General features: G+C 43.8%; 2 protein-coding genes across 3 annotated transcripts; both read left to right on the forward strand.

The window, feature by feature from the left end:
• Window positions 1-1,552: 1,552 nt before the first annotated feature.
• On the forward strand, window positions 1,553-11,377 carry LOC146547162 (protein NLRC3-like). 2 transcript variants are annotated; one of them, XM_085265872.1, is made up of 12 exons: window positions 1,553-1,763; window positions 2,617-2,754; window positions 2,839-2,946; window positions 3,807-3,879; window positions 4,056-4,284; window positions 4,413-6,201; window positions 6,557-6,730; window positions 6,878-7,051; window positions 8,695-8,868; window positions 10,141-10,187; window positions 10,363-10,571; window positions 10,730-11,377. In XM_085265872.1, exons 2-12 carry the CDS (start codon window positions 2,666-2,668, stop codon window positions 10,787-10,789), a joined length of 3,126 nt encoding a protein of 1,041 aa, XP_085121998.1. In that variant the 5' UTR covers window positions 1,553-1,763; window positions 2,617-2,665; the 3' UTR covers window positions 10,790-11,377. The 2 variants fall into 2 exon arrangements, with proteins under 2 accessions (XP_085121998.1, XP_085121997.1); XM_085265871.1 differs by having other exon boundaries at window positions 10,363-11,377.
• A 3,571-nt stretch (window positions 11,378-14,948) lies between these two features.
• On the forward strand, window positions 14,949-16,280 carry LOC146547163 (uncharacterized). Its single transcript, XM_085264984.1, has 3 exons — window positions 14,949-15,078; window positions 15,322-15,497; window positions 15,717-16,280. Exons 1-3 carry the CDS (start codon window positions 14,949-14,951, stop codon window positions 16,278-16,280), a joined length of 870 nt encoding a protein of 289 aa, XP_085121110.1.
• Window positions 16,281-27,158: the final 10,878 nt, after the last annotated feature.

The following is a 27,158-nucleotide window of genomic DNA, read 5'->3' on the forward strand; positions in this document are numbered from 1 at the left end:
GTAAGCATCGTCTGTCTGTGTCTTTTCCCTGGAAATTAATATTTCCAGCCAATTTAGGCAATCCATCAACATGGCTGGAGTTATATACAGTCTGTATAAGTGTGGTTAATCTAATGAACATTTGTAAGGAGACGGCAGTTACTTTGAATTCACAGCAGTTACACAGTGATTAGTAATAAACATAGCCAGTGAGAGTGAGTGGATTTAAGAAAGTCAGTGACTCAGGTGTGTCGCTTGGTTTGTCATCTGTTTGTGAGACTGGAGGAGACGTAGAAATCCTTTGTTTTAAATCTTAGTTAGGAAGATTCCTGTTTGAAAACAAGCACTTTCTGTGAGGAATGCAAGAAGTACATCTGCAGAAAGCACATTTTGTCCAGCATGTGGACAAAATTGAAAATGTTGAGCATTGAAAAACTGAGAACGTTGGGCAAGTTCAAAAGAAATGTGTTTGTAAGAACGAAAAACCAAATTGTTCCTAAAATAGTTATGGAAAGTCACTGTTGTATGTCTGTGTTCTACATGTTTATCTAATGGAAAATAAAGTTGCTGTTGTTTTATTGCAGTTTTTGGATAATTCTGAGTGGATTTACACAGTACGGGTCAAAATGACCCGCAACAAAATCAATGTCAATTGTTTGTTCTTCAACATAATACAAGGGTTAATTTCCAAAACTTGCTTATGATCTTCAATTTGTAGCAGATCCACTATCACACAGCAGCTGGAGCAGTCTCCAATGGAGGTCAGTCCACTACTACCATAGCCTACTACTAGATTAACTTGTGACACATCTGCACCTGCTGCTATGATGACATTGAGTAGAGGCTGAGTGGCTGCACTTACCCCTGGTACATCCAAATCTGCCCACAAACATGTTGACAGATGCAATGCCAGCAATGTGGATTGTCAACACTAAAAACAATCAGTAAGCAAAGACAACAGGGATCACTTTTTTCTGTTTATTTAGCACCCACAACATTTGTCCACAACACTGTGGTACCACTTTCCACAGAAGGTGCATTCAATCTGCAAGATTGAATGAGATTGTCAGGGTCATTGTCTGACTGTTTATTACTAATCACCTGCAGTACATTCACAGTAACTGCCATCTCCTTACAAATGTTTATTAGATTAACCACACTTATACAGACTGTATATAACAACCAACTCTGAAATGTTCGTTTGCAGAGGGAAGACACAGACAGACTATGCTAACGACATGTGATGTTACAACACTAATGAAATATTGATGTGTCATATTTGTCCAAGGTGTATTTCATTGTTATGGAAAAAGAGAATATCAAAATCATGATGACCAATTGGAGTGGTGATGTCTATGACTTTGTGTATATAATTTGGGATTTTGAACAAATGTAGGCCAATAAGGAATATATGATATCATTTCATTCTTTTCAAAGGTTTATTTGCATGACGCACAAACAGAGACAATTGAAAGGTACAAATGTGCATGACACGAATTCAAACGTGGTGCAGATGTGTGTCACCAGTTGATCTGGCTGTAGGCTGTGGCACTTGGCCAGAGGTGGCGCTGGTTGACTCGACTCCATGTTAGTGCACAAAGTAAACTGCTCGCTTTAGTTGTGAAGCAAAAACGCTGAATTCGGAGAAATAAACCGTGCGAGGGGAACGATAACGACGACAACAGTCTCCCGATCGTTTACTCTTGCTGTCCTGTGAACAACATCGGCGTGGTGTTACTTGTTTGCTGTTTTTGCGATCGCGTCGCGCATGAGGATATCACCAGGTAAACTCGCCACATTTTTAAACATTTTGTTGTTCAACAGCATCAAGACTGACGGAGTGTGTTTGAGACAACCTCACAAGTGTCACAGATGACACATTTGGCGTTTTTTTGCTGGTTTGTCGGTAGTAGCTACTGAAACGCAAGACTGCCACACATCTGTTCGACCAACGCCAGTTGATCTAAACGCCAGTAGATCTGGAACACCGGAAGAGCAGCATCTGTATCGTCTTTTAATTTTCATTTGCACTTTAGAGGCAGGTTACATTTGCAATTGTAAATCAAAGTTTTCAATGTTGTGTTGTGTAAATGAACTAACAGCTGTATTTTTTTATTTGTACCTGTAATGGTGATTCATTGGCATTAAGTATATACACAGAAGAAAGTACTTCGAAGAAACGGGGGTTGCACTCATGTCTCGGCACGAGCAGGAAATAGAGAGAGGATTGTGGTAGCTAAGGTCTAGCTTAGCTACCACGATGTGCAGCAATTCTTTGGTTCTTCTGGTCTTCTTTCCCTTTTGAATTTTCAGTTTCTGCAATTTTGTGTTCAGGGCTCTGTGGGAGGGGGTGGTGGTAGTACTGGTAATACTTGTTTTGTTTACACTGATAAAAGTAAATGTACTGTATTTGTATGACAGGATGTATGAAAACTACCATCAGCTTGTGCAAAACTGTACTATAGCTGGTACATATGGTTAAGAACAAAAATTATTCTTAATCGTTTTTTAGTAAAATATGTTATTTGGTTAATTTTTAGGGTTATTTTCAAGGACCAGTTAACTCCGAGATTTCAACTTTTGTTTTCTCTAAACTCTAGTCTGTGTTTTACCCAAGTGTCAAACTTATTATTTTAGTTTCCACACATAAGAGGATATAATCAGATGTGGATGTGAATTCAGCAGCATGTATCAGTGTGAGGACAGACAGGAGGGAGTCCCTCCCTCTAAAACCACTCTGTGTGGGGAACATGAGAGCCAGACCAAAGCTCAGAGGTGAGATGACCATCTCTAACTGTCCATGACTCTTCTCCATGTCACAGCTCAGCACTCACATCACTGCTCCATCATTATTCACAGGAACCAACCTGGACCTGAACCTGATCCAAGCTGTGTGTCATTAAAGAGCGACAACTCCAAGGGTTTTATTACTGATTTTAAAGAAGGAAGATGTTCTGCTGTAGAGAGGTAATCTATTTATATATGCTTTGTCAAAATACTTGTCTCCTTCTTGATTCTTTTTTTTTTGTTGTATTTGTCACATGTAAATTTTTCAGATCACCAAACAAATATTATTTTCAGACAAAGATAACCCGAGTAAATATAAAATGCTGTTTTTAAATAGTTATTTTATTTATTCATGGAGAAAAATATTTATCCAAACCTACTTGCTAAATGAAAAAAAGAATTGCCCCTCAGGAAATCATCTGAGCTCACACGGTGGGGCTGGGTTTCACAGCAGGTTCACCCAAAACTTTCACCGATTGTAACCTACACCCGTTTTCACACCTTGGCTCGTGTGATTAGGTAGAGGATCAACAGGGGGTTCATGACTTCCTCAGGGGACACTCCGCTAGGGCTTAAATCTAGGACTCTCCACCATTTGACCCTAGAACTGAAGAAGCTTCTCAGATGAGAGGTGAAATGTCTTCAAGCAACTTAAATAAGTCCAGAAGCTTTTTTTTCCAGAAGATAAAAAGCACATAGGTAGAAAAAAACACATGGGTGTGAAAGTGGCATGTTGCATGAAGGGTTTTAAGTAGAGTAGAAAAATCACTAGCTCAGGATCTCTACCAGAGTCGTGGGAGCTTTAAGGTCCTGAGCAATATCTTAGTAGTTGCAACAACAGCACTATTCTGGACGGAGATCACAGATGTTGTTCCTGGAATCTGTTGGAGCTAATTGCTCCCACTTTTGTTTGGTCATTGCCCAGAGTGCTGTAATTACTGTTGCCTTTACCTTATAATACATACCTTATAATTATTTATACCTTATAATAATTTTTGTTATTTACTATTACTTACAAAATCTGTATCATTGCTCAACAGATGGGACCAAGAGAGCTCAGAGTCTCCCAGTAGCAAGTCTACCCAGCAGCATCACTTGGACTCCATATTTATGGTCTGTACAACAACTACATTTGCATGTTTTTTATATTCTGCACACAGCCCTCTTCATGCTGCACTCTGTAGACCAGTGAACTGTGTCCAACATGGATCTGATATTTGGCTCCATAATTTCAGTTTGATTCCATGATATTAGTCTGATTTGGTCATTCATATAGTATTCTGTTCCAGTTGCTGGAGGACAACATCACCACTTTTGCCAAGAATGAGCTGAAGAAGATCCAGATGGTTCTCAATCCAGATTACCCAGAATGCCTAAAGAGTCAGAGAGAGGATGATGAAGAGCTGGAGAGTGAGGCTAGAGAGCAGATAAGAACCAGCAGAGAGGCATTTATGAAGATCACACTGAACTTCCTGAGGAGAATGAAGCAGGAGAAGCTGGCTGACTGTCTCCAAAACAGTAAGATGATTTCTTAAAACATGTGAGCTGCTAGATGTAATGAATGTTTACTAGTGTCTCAAGAAAAGGATCAACATGTAGTCACTCTAGAGGACCAACATACTCATGTCTACATTTGTTTTATTCAGAACATGCTGCAGTTTGTCAACGTGCACTTAAATTTAGCCTGAGAGAGAAGTTCCAGTGTGTGTTTGAAGGGACTCCTAAAGCAGGAAACCCAACCCTTCTGAATCAGATCTACACAGAGGTCTACATCACAGAGGGGGAGACTACAGAGGTCAGTCGTGAACATGAGGTCAGACAGATTGAAACAGCATCCATGACACCTGACAGACCAGAAACAACAATCAAACTAGTAGATCTCTTTAAAGCCTCACATGCAAGAAAGCAACCAATCAGAACAGTGCTGACAAAAGGAGTGGCTGGCATTGGGAAAACAGTCTTAACACAGAAGTTCACTCTGGACTGGGCTGAAGACAAAGCGAACCAGGACATCCAGTTCATATTTCCATTCACTTTCAGAGAGCTGAATGTGCTGAGAGAGGAAAAGTTCAGCTTGGTGGAACTTGTTCATCACTTCTTTACTGAAACCACCCAAGCCGGAATCTGCAGCTTTGAAGACTTCCAGGTTGTGTTCATCTTTGATGGTCTGGATGAGTGTCGACTTCCTCTGGACTTCCACAACACTGATGTCCTAAATGATCCTCGAGAGTCCACCTCAGTGGATGTGCTGCTTATAAACCTCATCAGGGGGAAGCTGCTTCCCTCTTCTCACCTCTGGATAACCACACGACCTGCAGCAGCCAGTCAGATCCCTGCTGAGTGTATTGACATGGTGACAGAGGTCAGGGGGTTCACTGACCCACAGAAGGAGGAGTACTTCAGGAAGAGGTTCAGAGATGAGGAACAGGCCAACAGGATCATGTTCCACATCAAGACATCACGAAGCCTCCACATCATGTGCTACATCCCAGTCTTCTGCTGGATCACTGCTACAGTTCTGGAGGATGTGTTGAAAACCAGAGAGGTAGGAGAGCTGCCCAAGAACCTGACTGAGATGTACATTCACTTCTTGGTGATCCAGGCCAAAGTGAAGAAGGTCAAGTATGATGGAGGATCTGAGACAGATCCACACTGGAGTCCAGAGAGCAGGAAGATGATTGAGTCTCTGGGAAAACTGGCTTTTGAACAGCTGCAGAAAGGAAACCTGATCCTTTATGAATCAGACCTGACAGAGTGTGGCATCGATATCAGAGCAGCCTCAGTGTACTCAGGAGTGTTCACACAGATCTTTAGAGAGGAGAGAGGACTGTACCAGAAAAAAGTTTTTTGTTTCCTTCATCTGAGTGTTCAGGAGTTTCTGGCTGCTCTTCATGTCCATCTGATGTTCTTCCACTCTGGAGTCAATCTGCTGGAAGTACAAGAAGCAACATCCAGGTTTTCTGAAACAACAAAAGAAACACGTTTCTACGAGAATGCTGTGAACAAGGCTTTAACGGATCCAAATGGACACTCGGATTTGTTCCTCCGCTTCCTCCTGGGTCTTTCACTGCAAACCAGTCAGACTCTCCTACAAGGCCTGCTCACACAGACAGTAAGTGCCTCACAGACCAATCAGACAATAGTCCAATACATCAAGGAGAAGCTCAGTGAGAATCTGTCTGCAGAGAAAAGCATCAACCTGTTCCACTGTCTGAATGAACTGAATGATCGCTCTCTAGTCAAGGAGATCCAATGGTACCTGAGATCAGGACGTCTCTCTGCAGATAAACTGTCTCCTGCTCAGTGGTCAGCTCTGGTCTTCATCTTACTCTCATCAGAAAAAGATTTGGATGTGTTTGACCTGAAGAAATACTCTGCTTCAGAGAAGGCTTTTCTGAGGCTGCTGCCAGTGATCAAAGCCTCCAACAAAGCTCTGTAAGTAAATATGTGTTCATCCCTTTTTTAACATTAAATTGTAATGATGCAATAGTCAGTATGTCTGTGAAGGTTCTCAGTCATCCAGGTCATCATAGTGTAAGGAGCTTGGAAAGAAAAGCGTTTGGACTTCTTTAAGTTGCTTGAAGACATTTCATCTCTCATCCGAGAAGCTTCTTCAGTCCTAGGGTCAAATGGTGGAGAATCCTTGATGTAAGCCCTGTGTCTTCAAGCAACTTAAAGAAGTCCAGACGCTTTTCTTTCCAAGCTCATTAGATGCAATAGTAATTTTTCTTGTTCAGTATTAATAAATAAGTGATTTCATTTGATCACAAATATGATTTTTTTTTTTCAGACTGAATCTCTGTAACCTCTCAGAGAGCAGCTGTGAAGTCTTGTCCTCAGTTCTCACCTCACAATCCTGCAATCTGAGAGAACTGGACCTGAGCAGCAATGACCTGCAGGATTCAGGATTGAAGCTTCTATCGACAGGACTAGAAAGTCCATATTGTAACCTGCAAAGTCTCAGGTGAGGTCAAATGATATACTTCATTGTTACTGCCTCCTGTTAGAGAAAGCTTAGTTGATCGTTGCTGCATTCTTAGTTAGAATCAATGCTTAAAAAATGAAATAAGTTTTTCTAAATCTAGTAGCTCCTCGTGGTTTTATTTTTCAGATTGACTTCCTGTTACTTAACAGAGAGAAGCTGTGAAGCTCTGTCCTCAGTTTTCCTCTCCCAGTCTTTTCGTCTGAGAGAGCTGGACCTCAGTAACAATGACCTGCAAGATTCCGGTGGAATTCTACTTTCTGCTGGATTGAAAAATCCACACTGTACACTGACAAGTCTCAGGTCAGGATTTAGACATTACCACTGATTATGTAACCCTCTCGAGTCGATGGACACGCCAGTGCATCGAAATCAAATGACCAATTTAAGATGATATAGCAGCTAAGTTTCCCATTGAAAGTGCAGACTTCAAACCACATACCATTTATTTTTAACCTGTAGCACTGTAGACTCACTGTAGGCTCCCCTTGTTAATAATTTAGTTTTATTCATTTATTTGGTAGCACTTTATAATAATGTCACATTGCCATTAGCTTACTAATGTTTGACAATGTAGGAGCAAGTCATTTATGTATCATTGCATCTTCTTAATATGACATTTATAAATACCAATGTTTATTCATCTGTTACTCTTATACCATTGTGTAAGTCAAGTGTGTACTAATGTAATTCCTTATTAGTAGGCTTGAGGAGCTGTCAGTTGAATGATCGTGGCTCAAGAGTTGGGAGTTCGCCTTGTAATCGGAAGGTTGCCGGTTCGAGCCCCGGCTTGGACAGTCTCGGTAATTGTGTCCTTGGGCAAGACACTTCACCCGTTGCCTACTGGTGGTGGTCAGAGGCGCCAGTGGCAGCCTCGCCTCTGTCAGTGCGCCCCAGGGTAGCTGTGACCACACTGTAGCTTGCTATCACCATTGTGTGAATGGGTGGATGACTGGTTGTGTAAAGCGCTTTGGGGTCCTTAGGGACTAGTAAACCGCTATACAAAATACAGGCCATTTACTAAAACTGTTGATCAAGCATTCTGAGAAAGATTAGAAAGAGGGATCGTGTCTCTATTTTCTACTTGTCAAATTGAGAATTTAATTTAAAAGCTTTCTCCTCACATTCATAGTGTTGAATAATTACTCCCCATCAAATCTTTAAGACCAGTTAGGATTCAGCAAATTTACTTTTACTACTTTTAAGATTAGGCTTCATAATTTCCTTTTTGATAAAGCATATAGTTAGGACTGGATCAGGTGACTCTGAATCTTCTTAGTTAACCAGTTTAGGTTGCTGCGGCTTCCCATGATACAATGAGCAGGTTTCTTGACTGTCCTGATGTTCTGTCTAATGTTGCAGGCTCTTATCTTACATTGTGAAGCAATCTGAGACAACTTTTGTCATCTGTTGGAATTGTCAATTTATAAATAATGCTAAATTTAACTGAATAGATTAAGTGCATTATCTCTGTAAAGCAAAAAAGAAAAAGAAGTATTCAGAGTTTTCATAATTTTATGTTGAGAAACTTTTGAAATTCTTTTGAAATACAATTCTGAAATTCCACAATTTGAAGACACTGGATTTGTGAACCTCTGCTCATTCTTACATCTTAGCAACTGCTTCACTAAGATTCTCTTTTTATACCCAGTAACGATATTGACCTGTTGCCAGATTAGCTGCAAAATCTTCCTTGAGCTGTTTCTTATTAGTACCACTTACTTTTACAACCTTTTGTTGCCCTTGTTCCAACTTTTTTGAGCTGTCTTGCTGTCTTTAATTTCAAAATGAGCTAATATTTTTCATGAAATAGTAAAATGTCTCTTTTGAAACATTTAATATATTTCTGAGTTCTATTTTTAAAAAGTATAGTTTCATGAGTTTTGTAAATCATTGCATTCTGTTTTAATTTAAAACCTTGAATTAATTATATTATGTGTCTGTAGTCTTTCAGGCTGTCTTATTGCACAGAGAGGCTGCATTTCTCTGGCTTCAGCCCTGAGCTCCAACCCTTCCCATCTGAGGGAGCTTGACCTGAGCTACAATCATCCAGGAGAGTCAGGAATGAAGCTGCTTTCAGCTGGACTAAAGGATCCACTCTGGAGACTGGAAACACTCAGGTACAGAAGGAATGCCTGATGCGGGAGGACAGGTGTTTTTACCTTCAGTATCAAAAAAATAAATTGCTGCAGCCTGAATATACAAACATCAAAGAGGTAGACTCTTTAAACAAGATGCTCTTTTATTCAGAAAGTTACTTAAAATAATCAGCTTTGTGATTAAAAAAAATTTTTTTCTGCCTTTCACTATTTGTGTGTGTGTGTGTGTTTCAAGGATATTCGAGGGTGCCCAACCAACTTCATGTGTTTTGTGATAGGGTCCTTAGGGGTGTCTTGTGGGGGGGGGGGGGGGGGGGGGGGGGGGGGGTAATTCATGAGTATGGTGTCTGGTCCATTGTTACAGGCCATGTAGCCCTTGGCAACCATAGCGAGAACTTGGTTTATATTTAAAGTCAGTTGGAATAATTTCTGGTGGGCGTTGGACTCAACCAGGGCTATCCTTTGTCACCAATTGAGTTTTTTTCTTTTGGCTTCACCGGTTAGTGAACTTCAGCTTGCACTGGAGCTACTTAGAGTCTTTAAACAAGCGTAAAGTGGTGTGAGTGAGAATCAGCACTTCTAAGCGGAGAAGTTTAAGAATCTTTGGGTCTTGTTTCAAAGTTAGGGTAGGGGGAGTTAAAATAAGACTGACAGATTGGTCTGCCCTAATCAATCTGGTGTGATGAAGAGAAAGTTGGGCATAAAAGCAAAGCTGTAGATTTACTGGTCAGTCTATGTTCGTACGCTCACCTACAGACTGGTGTCTTGGATACAAGCGTCAGAAATGAGTTTCTGGCTGGGCTCTCTTTTAGAGTTGGGGTTAGGAATTTGGTCATTAAAGAGAGAATAATAGTAGAGCTGCTACTTTTCCATATCCAAAGGAGCCAGTTGAGGTGGTTTGTGGATCTGAGGCCTGTTGTTAAAAGAAGAGGGGGTGCTACACAATGACAAACATGACCCTATCACAACTCTTTTGAGATGTCACTTCCAACAAAAATGCCATTTTGTTTTTTAAATGGTAGACTCCCAGTGTGAACAGTGAATGTTTTCTTTGTTCTATTGTAATAAGACATATAAGTTTATGAGGTTTGCAAATCACTGCATTACATTTTATGCACTATATGCAGATTGTTCTGCTGGTCCCAACTTTTTTTTTGGAATTTGGGATAAATAAGTCTCTTTGTGGATTAAGACTTTTAAAATTGAAAAAAGTAACATTTCATGTGATTTCAGTGTTACGTTGATGTGTCCTTGTCAAAAGAATGTGCTGGTCTGACCCCCTCCTCCTTTCAGGGTGGAGCCTGCTGGAGTCCGATGGTTGACACCAGGTCTGAGGAAGTGTAAGTGTGTTTTTAATGTGATTCATGAAAACAAAGCAGCACACATTCAACCATCTTCAAACTGTCACATCACTCATTCACATCTCTGATGTCAGGAGTCATTATCAAAGTGTCAATCAATGAACAGATGATGGATCAATAACTGCAGCTGGATTGTGTTTGTTCTCTCCATCAGATTCCTGTCAACTCAGAATTGATACAAACACAGTGAACAAAAACCTCAAACTTTCTGACAACAACAGGAAGGTGACACATGTGGAGGAGGTTCAGTCATATCCTGATCATTCAGACAGATTTGATTACTGGCCTCAGCTGCTTTGCAGTGATGGTCTGACTGGTCGCTGTTACTGGGAGGTCGAGTGGAAAGGACTGGCTTACATATCAGTGAGTTACAGAAGAATCAAAAGGAAAGGAGATAGTAGAGACTGTACCTTTGGATTTAATGAAAAGTCCTGGAGTCTGAGCTGTTGTGATGACGGCCCTCCTTCTGTCAGTCACAATGAGAAAGTAACATTTATCTCCTCCTCCTCTGTGTCTAACAGAGTAGCAGTGTATGTGGACTGTCCTGCTGGCACTCTGTCCTTCTACAGAGTCTCCTCTGACACTCTGATCCACCTCCACACCTTCAACACCACATTCACTGAACCTCTTTATCCTGGATTTAGAGTCTGGCTTTCTGGTTCCTCAGTGTGTCTGTGCTGAGTTGAGTATAAAGAGAAACACTCTGACTGTTGAACAGATAGTTCAGTCTATACATGTCTGTCTCTTTCACTCAGAAAGTGAGACTCTCCTGTTTCATCAGAAGATAAAATTTCTCTTTACTCTGAGTTTAGATTATGATCAACATTCACTGAAGCTCCAATGAAACCAGCATTTTCTTTAACTCTGAAAGAAAAATATCTCTTGATACTCATTACTGGTTAAAAGATTAACTATATTCTCATACTCATGTCAGGCTCTTATTTAATATGTAGACCGTTCCTTCATTTACTTTCTGTGATATATAACTGGTTACATGTATAGCCCTGACGTTAACCTTGGTCTTATGTTGAGTAAACATCACCTACAGACCTGTAAGTAGGAGAGCTGAACCCATTTTCCATATTTTTATTTTGTTTGTAAGTAAGCGTTTTTTGTGTTAATTAAAAGATATTTATGACAATAATTCAATTAAATTTTATTTATATATCCCACCTGTTTTAATGTTGTTTTTTTTTCTTTTTCAAATAATTGTACTGATAACTGTTTTCAACCACACTGATATAGATTTATATTCACACTGTTAACACTGGCAGTGTTGGGGAGTAACGGATTTACTCGGATGTTACGTATTTAAAATACAAAATATGAGTAACTGTATTCCGTTACAGTTACCGTTTAAAAAGGTGGTATTTAGAATACAGTTACTTTGTTGAAATAAATGGATTACACGGCGGTACTTTCCTGTTTCATATTGTGGCGGGTCAGCACTGTTTGGGTTTTGTTTGAAAGCTACGTTCTGTTGTTCCAGGCGGCAGCGTTGCGGTTGCCATGGTTACAGGGTGACGCTCTCGCTCTGCGTGTTTCCTCGGTGACAGAGCGCCTTTTTGTTGTTGTTGTGCTAAGCTAATAGACAGAATGCAGAATGTAGCTTCATGGGCAGTGTAGTCCATGCTGCAAGGAGACTGGACCGCCATACACGTTATGTGTCTGTGAGCGCGAGGAGGGAGAAAAAGGAGAGTCGAAAAGTACGAGCTGTCATCGAGCAAAAACAGGAGCTGGAAGCATGTAAATATAATAATAACCACTGCAGCCAAGAAGAGAGCCTGACAAGCCCAGTTGTAAGTAAGCTATTAAGACTCGACTGTACACTGTCATGGTCCTGGGTCGTTGACCCAGCGTTTTGTGTTTTGTGATTATTTCCCTCTGTTGTAGTTATTCTGTGTCCTCCCCCCTTGTGTCCGGTTCGGGTTCTAGATTTCCTGTTTTACTTTGTAGGTCTGTGTCTCGTTATGCCCATTAAGTTCCAGCTGTGTCCCCTCCTGTGTGCCATTTCCTCATTACCTGGTGTGTGTATTTATAGTTGGTGTCTGCCTGTGCTCCTCGTCGGCTCGTCTGCGTTCATCCATGTATCACTGCGTTCCTCCGTGTAGCTCTGCATTCTATGGTGTTTCGTTCCTGTCTCTGCGTCTCTCTGCCCCGCACCCCTTTTGTATGGTCTCAGGTTTGTCTTTAGTTTCTCCCAGTTTAGGTTTGTAATTGCTCATGTTGAGTTGCCTGTTTTTGCCACCACCACCACCTTGTAAATAAACATCACTCTGTCATCAGTTCGCTGCATCTTGGGTCCTCCTTTTCCTCCACACCACACGGCTCCCTCCGCCAGCCGTGACAGTACACTGTGTTCGTGTTTTCCTCCGAAACAATAAGTTTCGTTGGAGCAGCCTTTCAACGCCTCTCTCTGTCTCTTGCTAGCAAAGTTGACCCAGTCAACAAAGTAAAGCTAGTTTTCGGCTATGAGCCCGACACCGAACGGTATTAGTCAGAGGTCCCTTTACTACGGTTCGGAGCCGCGGACCTTCAGTAATAGTAATAAATCACACAGCAATAGTACATTCACGTAGTTGTAAAATGCATGATAATATATTAAGTAATCCAAAGTATTCAGAATACGTTACTGTCATTGAGTAACGTAACGGAATACGTTACAGAATACATTTTAGGGCATGTATTTTGTATTCTGTAATGGAATACATTTTTTTTTTTTTTTGTGTCCCGTTTGGATCTTTAGCCATCAGAATTGTTGTCTTAAGGCCAAGAAAGATGCCAAGCGGATTTATTTTACCAAGTGGATCATCATGGCCTTGCCATATTGGTCCATTTGATTGACCTTTATTATAATTATGAATTTATTTTATTTTCAGTTGCTACAAATGGGACAGACATGACTGGGGGATAGGACAGGGAGAAAGAATGAAAGAAAGAGAGGGAGAGAAAGAAAACCAAAGGGGAGAAGAGACGGTGAGAAGGGGGGGAAGAAAGGGAAAAAAAACAAAAACAAACAAAACACCTGGGTCACCTGTATGGAGAAAAAAAACAGAAGAGAAAGCAAACAACAAAGAGCAACATAATAAAAAAAAACAGCACCATCACAATAAACTAGTTAGCAGTAGATAACAGTAGATACTAAATAATAAACGATATTGTGCAGCACGCAAGATAGACAGCGCACAATGTGCTTTGAGGCAGCAGCCAAGAAAGCTGTAGTCCGCGTCTGTGAATACCCGTGTGTACACCTGTGTGCATACCTGTGTGGATCAGCATGCTTGCATTCCAAAGGTTTCTCCATGTAACGATCTGCTAGGGAGTGTGGGGGGGCCACAGCCCCGTCCTCCAGGGTATGAAGCAGGTATGGAGGAGATCAAAACTCCAGACATCCAGAGGCCCCCAGAACACAAGAGACCAAGGAAGACCAACAGAGGGGCAGCCACGCCACTGTCCCAGTAAGAGCTGAGGAGAGTCCCAGATGAGGGCTCACCCAGCAGCCACCGAGCAGAAGCCAGGGGGAGTTGCAGTGACGCGCCCGTGAGCTCCGCCGGCAGCCAGCTGTGCCTGAGTGACCAAGCCCCAGGCCGAGAGGCCGGGGGCACCCCACCTCCGAAGTGGCCCGAGCGAGCCCCAGGAGTGAGCTGGTGTGTACCCGGACGCCCACCCCCAGACACAAAGAACCACCAACGCACCGACACCTGAGGGAGTCCGCCACTGGCAGGGGAAGTGGTGGTGGGTGGAGATAGGCCTCCAAACCTTGGAGGGCCTGAGATGTCCCCAGAGAGGTGGCGTCTGATACCCAACCTGACATATAGACACAGAAATACAGGCACACACAGACACAAACATCCATTCCCACCCTCATGCTCTCATATGCACTTACTCCACACTCAACCAACGTGGAGACAGACATAAAGAGACACTGTACACACGATCACACTCCCCAAGCGTACTCTACGAACCGGGTCTAGGTACCCTTGCCCCTGGAGGGGGGAACCGCACCCAGACCCAGGTGGTGTTACCCTTTTCCCTGCGGTGGGGAGAGGCAGACCGCCCCGACCCCGTAGCAGCAGGGAGGCCCCACACTCCAGACCGCAGTCGGACGGCCAACTCCTCCTCCTAGCCCCCCCGCTCCAGCAGGCCGCAGAGAATGGGGGTGAGAGAAGACTCCAAACCTCCCTCCACCCGCTCATTGTAGTGTTGATGCATGTGTGTTCTAAGGTGCAATTAAAACCCAGGAGGGCATGGAGCTACCTGCCAGAGAGCAGCAGGTAAGTGCATAGTCCCTCCTGCTAGCCCTCAATGTCTACGTGTATTTAAAATTGAGAGGTGGGCAACGACGCCAGGGGTGAGGTGTACACCCTGATGGTAATTTGGAGTCCGTGTATCGTGCCCACCCCCAAGATCCTATATGTATGTGTAATGAGAGTGTGAGTAATGTGAATGTCTAATGCTGGGCTTACACTGTGCGATTTTTGGCCCATTTTGAGCCGATTTTTGAGTCGTGCGACCGTTTTGGCGATCGGCCCGATTTTGGCCTTCATCGTGCGTCGTGCATCGTGTAGTATACGTGGGGTAATGAGAAGCGATTGACACCTCACGACCAGCTCCCGATCATCAATCGCTTGGTCGTGAGGGTGTCACCACAGCTTCACACACTGCGCACGCGCAAACACATAAACGTCGGCGAAAAGACGGAGTAGCATGGCAGCGCAGCGTATTGTATGGACACAAGCGATGGAGGCACAACTGGTTGAACTTTGGCAAGCTCATCCGAGCCTTTTTGATGTGGCTTCAAAAAATTACCATGACCGCAACAAACGTGACAGGAGTTGGGTGGACATTGCTGCCCAATTGCAGCTTCCTGGTAATTTTTTGTCATTAGCAATTTAGCAAAGTTGATGGTGGTAGTGGTGTTTGTGACTGAGTGAAAGAGAGGGAGAGAAAGAGACAGATGTTAAACCCTATAAATCGACTATCAGAAATATTTATTTTTATAATTCATTTCCAAGTAAAAACTCTCTCAAACTGCAGTTTTAACTTTAGTATGAGGAGAGCTTTGAATCTGAACTATTTAAATAAAAAGTACATGTTAATGTAAATTTTTCAGTGAATGAGGTGAAAACCCGGGTTGCATCACTTCGGACGCAGTATGGCAAACTGCTAAAACCGAAACCTAGTGGCAGTGGCCAGAAACCACTAACTCCCAAACAGACCTGGATCTTAAAACATTTGGACTTCTTGAAGGCACATGTTGTCCATAGACAGACTGAGTCCACTCTGAGAGTAAGTTCATAACCAAGTAGTTTAAAAGCATACACAGATACACACACCTTATGACGGGATATTTGTGGTGAATGATGTCAAAGGTAATTCTCAGTTGAAATGTTTTTAGTAAAATAAATGCCACAAAGTATACAGTGTAAAATTAGTGTCTGATGTAACTAATACTGTTTAGATCTTTATCACTTTCCCTTTGTCTGCTTTTGGTACGGTTTCCTACAGCTTGGAACAGAGTCAGAGGATATAGGCGCAACAGAGGAGGGAGATGAGGATCAGTCCACTATGGGAATTGAAGCAGATGTCCTTATGTCTTCAAACACCACTAGCCCAGTTTCAGTGAACCAGGAAGAGGAAAACACCTCAAACAGTCCACCAATCTCAGAGTCTACAGGTCGGCTTGTTAAAAGACCTAGAGTGCAAAAACATGCACCAAAATCAACAGAGCACAGCATTGAGATGACCAAACTTTCCCTGCTTCAGCAGGTCCAGCAAACGCTATCAGCATCTAATGCAGATTCTGAGGAGCTGTTTGGCCAACAAGTAGCCTCAGAGTTGAGAAACATAAAGGACAGAGCTCTACAGCTGCGACTCAAGAGAAACATCATGAACATGATTTATGACACGAAGGAGGCTGAGCAGGGAGGCCACCATTCTCAATTTGCAGGTTCGCAGGTTAGGCCACCTTGGTATCCCACCCAACCTCATCAGGTCCAGCCCCCCCCCCCAGACTGCCAGGCCCCATCAACCCAGCCAATGTCCTTTCTGAAAATGCTCAACTCTGAGTAACTTAAATAATAAATTTCAAACAGTTATATCTAAGAATATTTTCGAGTTTACTAGTTCCTGCTGTAAACACAGTCCATTGAAATTACAGCTTCATTCAAATGTTTTAAATGTTCCAACAGTTAATTGAAATTGTACATTAGAATTTTCTTGGTGACACTATTACTATGTGTCTTTCGTACCTCAATTTTGTGGAGTGTTGCAGAACTATTTGCACAATTTGATGGAAGATATTTTTGTATTTATGTAATAAAGCAAACCATTTTTGCAATTTCCCAGAGGTAGATTTATTGTTGTCAGTATTTACAAAGGGATTTTTTTTTTATTTAGTAAATTTTGGAAAGTAAACAAGGCAATTTAAACAAAAAAACAAACCAAAAAAAAACCCCTTTCTGTCTTCCTACACCATGTATTCTTGCCATGAAACACTCCCTGCAGGTGAGACAAAGTACTCGCAAAGGACATCTCGTTGTTTCTTTGCTTCCACTGAGGGGTTCCGTGCAAGGCCCATTGAAACTGACTGAAGCTCTCCCTCCCTTCTCCATGCTCCTTCGACCAGCTGGTGGTTGGCATCCTCAGAATCCACATAGCCAGGTGGTACATAGGCGTCAGATCTGTGGTCCCGGAGATAGTTGTGCAGACAAAGACACGCAAAGGTAATGGTGACAACCTTGTCTGGGTCCAGGCAAATTGTTGTTCTGAACACTCTGAAGCGATTCGCCAAAATTCCGAAAGCGTTCTCCACAACGCGACGTGCTCTGGACAGACGGTAGTTGTATATTCTCTGATCGGTGTTAAGGTTTCGAAATGGATATGGTTTCATGAGATCTGGTTGGAGGGGATAAGCATCATCTCCAATTAGCATGTGTGGCATCATAGCATCAGTGCCTGGCAGGGTATCAGCAGGGGGAAAGTTCAGCGTGCCTGTGTCCATTGCTTCTTTCAGGTCTGAATGGGCAAACACTCCTGCATCAGAGACCCTACCTTGTGTCCCTGTGCTTGCATACACAAACTTGTAATTGGCATCAACAACAGCCATAAGAATGATGGAAAACCTGGACTTGTAGTTAAAATACATGCTGCCACTCTTGGGAGGGGGTTGGATGAAGATGTGTTTACCATCTATAGCTCCCAGGCAGTGTGGAAATTGCCACTTGTTTGCAAAGTCTCTGGCAATGGCCTTCCACTCAGACTCGGTTGATGGTGTCTGTGCGACAAGTAGAAAGTGATACAGCAAAAAGAATCTCTGGTGAATTCATGATTTCCTTTCTTAACCATACATTCAAGTCACTGTCACACTATGAGTTCACTTTACTTTTTTATATACACATGTAACAAAGACTGAACAAATACATTTTGTGACTCAGAATTGTTTTTGGTGAAAACTTGCTGTATAAACTGATAGGACGTTTTTGACAATGTGCAAGTCAATCTTTCAATAGTGTGAGCATGGGTAATGTATTTTCTGTCAAAATTACCTTCAAGTAATCTTCATGCAGTGCACAGGTAAGAGCTGTGCATGTTTCCATGACAATCGTGCTCAGTGTGGTGCTTCCAATCCTATACTGGAAACTTAATGAGTTGAAGGTTTCACCTGTCAAATAGAACAAAGTGTCTTAAATAATGTCAGGTGGATAGTGGACATGGATGCAGCTTCGTAGAGTGACAGATTTTAGGTGACAGATGTAGAATATAATGCAGTAGTAGCAGCTTATGTAGTATGAATTTTCATGTCCACACACTTGCCTGTTGCCAAAAATCGTAGGGTAACTGAAAGCTTTTCCCTGGGGCTGATGGCCTTCCTGAGGTGTGTATCCTTCTTGATGATAGCAGGACTAACCCTCTCCAGTAGATAGTTAAAGTCCTCTACAGACATTCTGAGAAGGTCCCGAAAACCCCTCATATCATCTACCTGTTTACACAGAACAAAGTCAAAGTCAAGAACACACACAATAACAAAGCAACATAATAGTGGTTGAATGTTATTGATAATTAAAGAGTCGGACTGATATTTAACCAATGTTGTATAAAGCAGAAAGATGTCCCAAAAATCACTTTGGTAGATGTTCAAGTCATTCACTAGAATGCTACTCAAGTAAAATGTAAAAGTACTGTAGTTAATGGCCAGTAATCCAATTAAATAAAATACTAATAGGCTAAAATTAAATGTTGCCTACTGGAAGTAGAAGCATCAGATGTCTTCAAACATTTACCCATCATCATGCAGATAAAGTCCTGTAGGTAAGTGCAATTTAGCTGTTGCTGCTTACCTCCAGTTCTCGTTGTAGAATTGACAGACCGTACTGCCCACGTTTTCCAAGCCATTTCCTTGTCCATACACGCAGTCGCTTTTTATTTTTAGATCTTTCTGCACACAGAATGGCACACATTGCTAAGGCAGCGCGTTTCTCTTTGGTGAGCATTTTCAAATTTCCCGGATTACAATCTCCCCAGTTCCGGATTCTTCTTCTTATTATTGTTTATTGGCGGTTGACTTCCGGGTTCTTCTTCCGGAAACAACATCACGACGTGTTGAGCATGTACGCACAGTGTGAGCACTCAGGTCGCATCAGAGCATCGGGTCGTATAGTGTGAGACCCTGCATCGTGACCTATGAACTTCTAACCCCTGCGAGTCAATCGTACAGTTTGAGCAGGAGCTGAATCGCGCGACTGAAAAAATCGCACAGTGTAAGTCCAGCATAAGTTGTAGGATAAAATTGAGGCAGAGGCAGCCAGAAGGGGACGGGGACGGGGGGTGGCCTCCTCTGCACCCTGGTGACATACCCCTACTCCAAGGTCCTGCATGTGTGGGTGGTTGTGGTGGAGCGGGAAGAGGGAGGCAGCTAGAGATGGGGAGGGAAGGAAGGGAGGGGCAGGTGACCCCCCACTGACCCCAGTAGGCACTCCCATACTCCGCGACCCGCCAGGGAAAGGGGGCCCAGGCCCATCCAGACCGGGGCCCAGTGCAGCAGCGCCCCCCGGCCCCAAAGAGAGCCCGGGACAGTCCACCCAACCCCACCACAGAGAAAACTGCACCCACTCCACCATCCACTCATCTTCCAGACTACATGAGACAATAGACGCCCAGGCTGAGATCTTCCTCCACCTCTCCTGTATCTCCCCCTCCTCCAGAGAGTTCCTGAGGAGAGGAAAGCTCCTGCAAGGTGTGACAATCTCCCCCACCAGTTGAAGAGCCCCCCAGGTGGCTCAACGCACCGGCGGCACCCTGCGCCAGGGATGGGCCCCCATGCACCCACCCGCCCACAACCCCGGCAACACACCAACCAGGACCCAAGGCCCCGAGGCCCGGCCAGGGCCCCAGCCCAGAGACGGAGCGCCCCCAGAACCTCACGCCCATCCCGGACCCACCCAGGGGCAGCCAGGCTACCAGGTCAGTAACCCACGTCCGTCAACACAGACCCTCCCCTAGCCCCGCTGCACGCAGCCACGAGGAAACAGTCACCCGAGAGCCAAAAGAGCCCCCAACCGGACATGACCGCTACCCCGGGTTGAGCCCCCCAAGGAAGATGCCTCTGGGGAACCCCCCGACGCCCTAAGCCTGTCCCTACCCCCACACCAATCACAACAGTGAAGGCGGGACCAAACTATGACCCCCCACCCCCACTAGGTGATGGAGCTGATCAAAGGAGCCCAGAGCAATTGATCTGATGTGGTGGCAGAGGCTGTATCAAGACTAATGTAATCTAATAGATAATTTCTATATTGGTTAGAATTAAGATTGTTTTTATTTTTCCAGTTCATGAGGACAGTTTTCTTGGCTATGCATAGGGCAGTGAAAACCATATGGGCTATATTCTTTTTAATACATTTTAAAAGTAACCTTCCCAACACTGAACACTGGACTGTTAATACCATGAAAGTACCAGAATCAGTGCCCTCTAGTGGTCACTGTCAGTAACTACAAGTCTCTGTATACAATAGCACTGACATTATGAACTTTATGAGACTCTATGAGAAGTTAATGGAAGCAGTCTTGTTTTTCTCTTGTTTCCCTCACTAACATTAGCTGTGTGCAGGTTAGCTTTAACAGAAATAGCAGAAAATAGTCAGTTGATAGTCAGCAGCTGAACTCATCTCAAAAATACTGCATTATGAACTCGTCTCCAGCAGGGACTAAAACTTATTAGTAAAGATATTAAGATACAAATTTGAACTTCTTGATTTCACAAACAGCGTCTGATAGAGGAGGAAGCTGTCCTTCATGCCTGCCCTGTCTGATTACTTTATGCTTTATATTACTTTTGAGTGTTATTTGAACAATCACACATGTTGGAACCTTTTCAATTTCCTTTAATCAGAAATGCTGTTCAAGTATAGACAGTAGATGCTTATATATGATGTCTCAAAGGGGACTAAACAACAAGAGTACCTCCTGTTAAAACTGATACCTAGAAAACCTCAGTTATTTTGGACTGGATAAGTTTTATCTGTGTGGGTTAGAGGGTTAGAGACAGGTCCAGGATATGTTTAGCCTAGCATAGCACAAACACCAGAAAGAGGGGAAGGCTGTTATCCTAGTTTAGAAATAATAAGTGCTCTAAGTGTTAACAGGTCACTCACTGACCTAATTGGCCATTTAGTAAAATGACCTTTGCACTGCTGTTTGCTTCTAACAGTGACCAGTGAAACACTTGCTTGTGCTAAAATATTAAATAGTGAACTGATTGTCTGGACTTTGATAGTCACCTGTGACAGAACAGGCTAGAATTTTTAGGTGCCACAGAGGTATACTTATCTATTTTGCTAATTTAATTCAATTAAAAAGCAAAGAATAGGAAACACTGAATGAAGTGTTGGGAGAACAGGGGTCACAGTGTTAGGACTAATGGATGTTTTTGACTATAAAGCCCATCTGCAAGGACAATACAGGAACACAGAAAGAGGCAGATGTGTTGGAGAGAGACAGAAGTGCTGTACATTGAGAAAAAGACTGGTGTCCTATCTGGACTCAAAACAAATGAAAGAGGAAAAACAAACAGTTGTATTGGATAATGACAGTAGAAACTGACCAAACCAGTTGTTCTGTCATCACATACATGTTTAAATATTTGTGAAGCCTGTGCAGCACGTGGGTATATAAATACGATACATTTGGATTATCACATATAAGTGGTTCTTTCCTCTGAGTATCAGTATTCACTAAACAAACAGCAGTTATCGCAGTCTGGTATTTTTTTAATTAATTATTTATTTTTATTTTGCTCCATGCAGAATATTTGAGGGGGTAGCCGAGAACAAGACAACACTGCACGCCACCACCAAGGTTAACAGTGGGGGTGGAGCAAGGGCTTACCTTAACTAACCCAGGTTTTCTTCTTTCATAAAGACAACAGCAGCCTCATCTTAAGGCTTCCCATTGCTATTCTACAAACCCAAATCCCCAAAGTGAGTTGGTGGTGAGTGAGATACCCTGCCATCCAGATGGTGTCCTGGTGAACTATTATGCTGACGGTGGCACACAAAAGCAAGAAAACAAACCACAAACCATGTGAGAATGTTCAGTGCACTCATTGGTCAGATGTATCTGGGACGTGAGCAACAAAAGTAAATACAGGAAGTACAGTAAGGGGAAATAAGGATGGGGCCAGACACTTTTTTGACATCACTGTAACAACATTAATGAGATAATTGAACTCCATGGCTTTAAAGTTTAGGTAGCTTCACTGTGTTGGCACATGGTATTGAAGAATATAACAGTGGAGGATCAGATGTTTTTGGGTCAGGCTTTCAAATAAATTAAAACTCTGTCTGGGTCTATGGTTAAGCTCAAGTGAAGGATTTCTGCCAACCCCCCTCCTCAGCATATACTTCAAGGACAGTTAATATGACTCAGAATCAGAATCAGAATGGGGTTTATTGCCAAATGTTGAGCAGGTTTACAACATTAGGAAATTGCTGCGGTGCTTCAGTGCAAACATGGTGTCATAAATAACACTTAAATAGACATGGAAAAAATAAAAGTAGGGATAAGAATTAAAAGTGCTACGTGGAAAGATATGTGCATGAGATATACATGAGATATATACATGAGAGTAAGAATTAAGAGTGCTACGTTGAAAGATATATACATGAGTGCAGGTGGTGATCAGTGCCAAACATGGAATGATACAGTGAACACAGCGTAGGGTCATGTGTTAGTGGCGGGTACAGTCATATGGTTATTGTTCATGTGTCCAACAGCAGAGGGGAAGAAACTGTTCTTATGGCGAGAGGTTCTGGTGCGAATGGACCGGAGCCTCCTGCCTGAGGGGAGCAGGTCAAACAGACTGTGTCCAGGGTGAGAAGGGTCAGCTGAGATCCGAGCTGCACGCCGCAATGTCCTGGAGGTGTACAGGTCCTGCAAAGATGGGAGTCTGCAGCCAATCACCTTCTCAGCAGAGCGCACAACACGCTGCAGTCTCTGTTTGTCCCTGATAGTGGCTCCAGCGTACCACACGGTGATGGAGGAGGTGAGGATGGACTCAATGATTGCAGTGTAGAACTGCATCGTCGTCCGTGTTGGCAGGTTGAATTTCTTCAGCTGCCTCAGGAAGTACATCCTCTGCTGGGCTTTCTTGATGACGGAGGTGATGGTGGGCTCCCACTTCAGGTCCTGGGTGATGGTGGTACCCAGGAAGCGGAATGAGTCCACAGAGGTGATGGGGGTGTCAGTCAGGATGATGGGGGGGAGTGGGGCTGTGTGCTTCCTGAAGTCCACAATAATCTCCACTGTCTTCTGGGCATTCAGCACCAGGTTGTTGTGGCTGCACCAGGACACCAGACGTTCAACCTCCCTCCTGTAGGCAGACTCGTCCCCGTCCGAGATGAGTCCAATAACGGTGGAGTCATCTGCAAACTTGATTAGCTTGACAGACTGGTGGGTGGAGGTGCAGCAGTTGGTGTACAGGGAGAAGAGCAGAGGAGAAAGAACACAGCCCTGAGGGGAGCCGGTGCTGATGGTCCGGGAGTCCGAGACATTCTTTCCCAGCCTCACATGCTGCTTCCTGTCCGTCAGGAAGTCAGTGATCCACCGGCAGATGGGATCAGGCACATTCATCTGGGAAAGCTTGTCTCGGAGATGGTCTGGAAGGATGGTGTTGAAGGCAGAGCTGAAGTCCACAAACAGGATCCTGGCGTAGGTTCCTGGGGAGTCCAGATGCTGCAGGATGAAGTGTAGGGCCATGTTGATGGCGTCGTCTACAGACCTGTTGGCTCTATATGCAAACTGCAGGGGGTCCAGGAGGGGGGCCGTGAGGGTCCTGAGATGGAAGAGAACTAGGCGCTCAAAGGACTTCATGACCACAGATGTCAGAGCCACGGGTCTGTAGTCATTTAGTCCAGTGATCCTAGGTTTCTTGGGGACAGGGATTATGGTGGAGGACTTGAAGCAGGCAGGCACATGACATGCCTGCAGTGAGGAGTTGAAAATGCCAGAAAACACTGGGGCCAGCTCGTTTGCACAGTGTCTGAGGGTGGCAGGAGACACGCCGTCTGGGCCGGGAGCTTTCCGAGCATTCAGGTTCTTAAACTGCTTCCTCACATCTGCTTCATGAATATGAAGAGTTGTGGTGGGAGGAGGTGGTGTGAAATCCTCTTTTGTGTGGGGTGAAGAGGGGGGTGTTGTAGGTGAACGGTTTGAAGGTGGTGATGGCTCTATGGAGGGGGGAGAGGTGGGGGAATTAGTGTCCAAAGTGTCTCTATTGTTGGGGCCGTTGGAGGTGTGAAGGCTGCCTGATGGCTCGTCAAAACGACAGTAGAAGTCGTTAAGGGTGTTGGCCAAGAGCGAGTCATCAGTGGAGTGGGGGGTTTTAGGCTTGTAGTTTGTGATATTCCTAAAACCTTTCCACACAGAGGCCGAGTCATTCTCTGAGATCTGCTGCTGCATCTTCTCAGAGTGCTGATGTTTAGCAATGTCCACTTCTTTAGTGAACCTGTACTTGGCCTCTCTGTAGCAGTCCCTGTCTCCGCTTCTGAACGCCTTTCTCTTTTCCAGCCACAGCTTTTTGAGTTTAGGAGTAAACCAGGGTTTGTCATTGTTATAACTCACCCTGGTGCGTGATGCCACAATGCTGTCCTCACAGAAGTGGATATAGGAGGTGACAGTGTCCGTAAACTCGTCCAAGCTGTTAGAAGCAGCCTTCATTGTGTCCCAGTCTGTAGACTCCAAACACGTGCGAAGCTCCTCCACAGCCTCGTTGCTCCACAGTTTTTTAGTCCTCACGACAGGTTTGGAGAGCTTCAGCCTCTGTCTGTACGCGGGGATTAGGTGGATCATGACGTGGTCAGAAAGTCCAAGTGAAGCGCGGGGCACCGCGCGATAGGCCCCGCTGATCGTGCTGTAACAGTGGTCCAATGTCCTCTCCTCTCTGGTCGGGCATTTAATATACTGCTTGTATTTTGGAAGCTCATGGCTCAGATTGGCTTTGTTAAAGTCCCCAAGAGCAATGATGAGAGAGTCCGGGAATGTCCGCTCCGTGTGGAGAATCTGCTCCACGAGTGCGCACTGAGCTGCCTGCGCATCTGCGTCTGGCGGGATGTAAACAGCGGCCAGGATGAATGAAGCAAACTCCCGTGGAGAATAAAACGGTTTGCAGTGGATAAAAAGATATTCCAGAGAGGAAGAGCAGTGCTGAGCAATCACTGTCACATCTGTGCACCAGCCACTATTGATGTAGAAGCAGAGACCTCCACCTTTGGACTTACCGGAGAGAGCGGCCTGCCGGTCCGCGCGCAGCAGATGGAAGCCCTCCAGTTTGAGCGCGCAGACTCGGGGGTGTTGATTCATTTAAAATAACATTATCATCCTGTTGTAACCAGGTTACTGTAAGACTAAATAAACCAGACTGGAGACATTAGCCACACATTTTTAGATTCAGTGCGATTTTACACTTCTTGATGATATTACCATCTCTGATTTTCATCCAGAATCATTATTGAATGCTTAAATTCCAACAACTTGTCTTTGATTAGATTGAGCACAGTAGGTGGTTTAAATCCTTCTACCAGCTTCCCTCAACATGACATCAGACATAGTCTGAATAAAACCAGTTGAACCAGCCATGGTGCTTTCAGTGCAAACACTGATGTTTGTTTTGTGTTTTCTATTTGTGCAGAGACACAGCATGACGGCAAAAAACAAAACAACCTGATCTTGTTCATGTGCACATGTCTGTATTATTCAGAGCTCAGATGAGGCTTTTTTTGGTTAAGCTGTGTCTACTTCCTGGCCATGTTAGTTTGAGGGAAATCAAAGGGCAAATTTGATGCAAAGGAAAAAGGAAAGAAAGGATAGAAATGTTACTGCATCTCTGTGAAAGTGTAATTTAGAAAAAAAAAACTCAAAGAAGAGAAGGAATGGGGAAAAGGTGGAAGCTTTACTTTTCACATGAAAGTCTGTTGTTCAGAAACTTAACCTTGAAGGGTGTACTCAAATGAAATAGACCGCTGTTCCTGCTAAGCCCCTCCCACCTGTCCAGCTACAGTAAGAAGTCTGGATTGTGATAAAGTCTATGAGGACAGCAGGTGATATTTAAATCACTCCACCTCTCCTATTACCCCTGCTGACATGCAGACATGATCCGAATGAAACCGGCTGAACCAAATGTTTGTTTAAATACAAATACTGACATTTGCATGTTTTCAGTCCAAACACATTCTTGTCAGAGACAAACCAACAGAAACTGACCTGATGTAATTCTATTTTAGTTATGTAGCACTAAATGGTAAATGGCCTGCATTTATATAGCACTTTACTCAGTCCCTAAGGACCCCAAAGCGCTTTACACTACATTCAGTCATTCACACACACTGGTGATGGCAAGCTACATTGTAGCCACAGCTGCCCTGGGGCGCACTGACAGAGGCGAGGCTGCCGGACACTGGCGCCACCGGGCCCTCTGGCCACCACCAGTAGGCAAACGTGGGGTTAGTATCTTGCCCAAGGATATTTGGCACGCAGCCAGGAGGCAGCCTGGGATCGAATCACCAACTTTTTGATTAGTGGCCGACCTGCTCTGCCACCTGAGCTACAGCCACCCAAATCACAACTATAGTCACCTCAAGCAGTTTGCATGTTCTCCCCGTGTCCGCTTATCCTTTTCAGGGTCGTGGGGGGCACTGGAGCCTATCCCAGCTGTCATAGGGCGAGAGGCGGGGTACACCCTGGACAGGTCGCCAGTCTGTCGCAGGGCCAACACACAGGGACAGACAACCATTCGCACTCACATTCACTCGCACATTCACACCTAGTGGCAATTTTGGATTATCCAATTAACCTATCCCCACAAGCTGCATGTCTTTGGACGGTGGGAGGAAGCCGGAGTACCCGGAGAGAACCCACGCAAACACGGGGAGAACATGCAAACTCCACACAGAAAGACCCCGGCCTGATGGTAGAATTGAATTCAATTTTCATGAAATATTCATATTCAGTATTGGTCCTTTTATATTATAACCACGTATCCACCCAGGCTCATGGTGGGGCAGGGCTCTGTCCTGGGATGCTTGACTACAAGGTAATGTACACCCTGACGAGGTATCCAGTCTGTCAGAATTGTTTTCAATATTTGGTTCAAAAACATGAGTGACAACAAAAATCCAACTAGGATTCTTGCATATGATGAATGAAGTCTGTCTTTGACTGTATTGTCCAGCTGATCCATCAAACCCCCAGCAGGTGAACCTTATTCATGACATAACACGGCAACAATGTAAAAAATGAAACAGCAACAGTCTAAATGTAAAGTGCATTCTAAACTCCTCTTCAATAAATCATATGCAAAGAGTCATTCGGGACTGTAAAACGTGAACTACAGAACCCAGAGTCTTCATCATTAAATCTCTGGTTGCTTCATTTTTCTATCCTATATCAGATACTTTA

The sequence above is a fragment of the Mchenga conophoros genome, linkage group LG23, assembly GCF_057382185.1.
Source record: "Mchenga conophoros isolate Kocher_MC1m ecotype Shallow Benthic linkage group LG23, M_conophoros_male_GT1.1, whole genome shotgun sequence".
Classification (NCBI taxonomy): Eukaryota; Metazoa; Chordata; class Actinopteri; order Cichliformes; family Cichlidae; genus Mchenga; species Mchenga conophoros.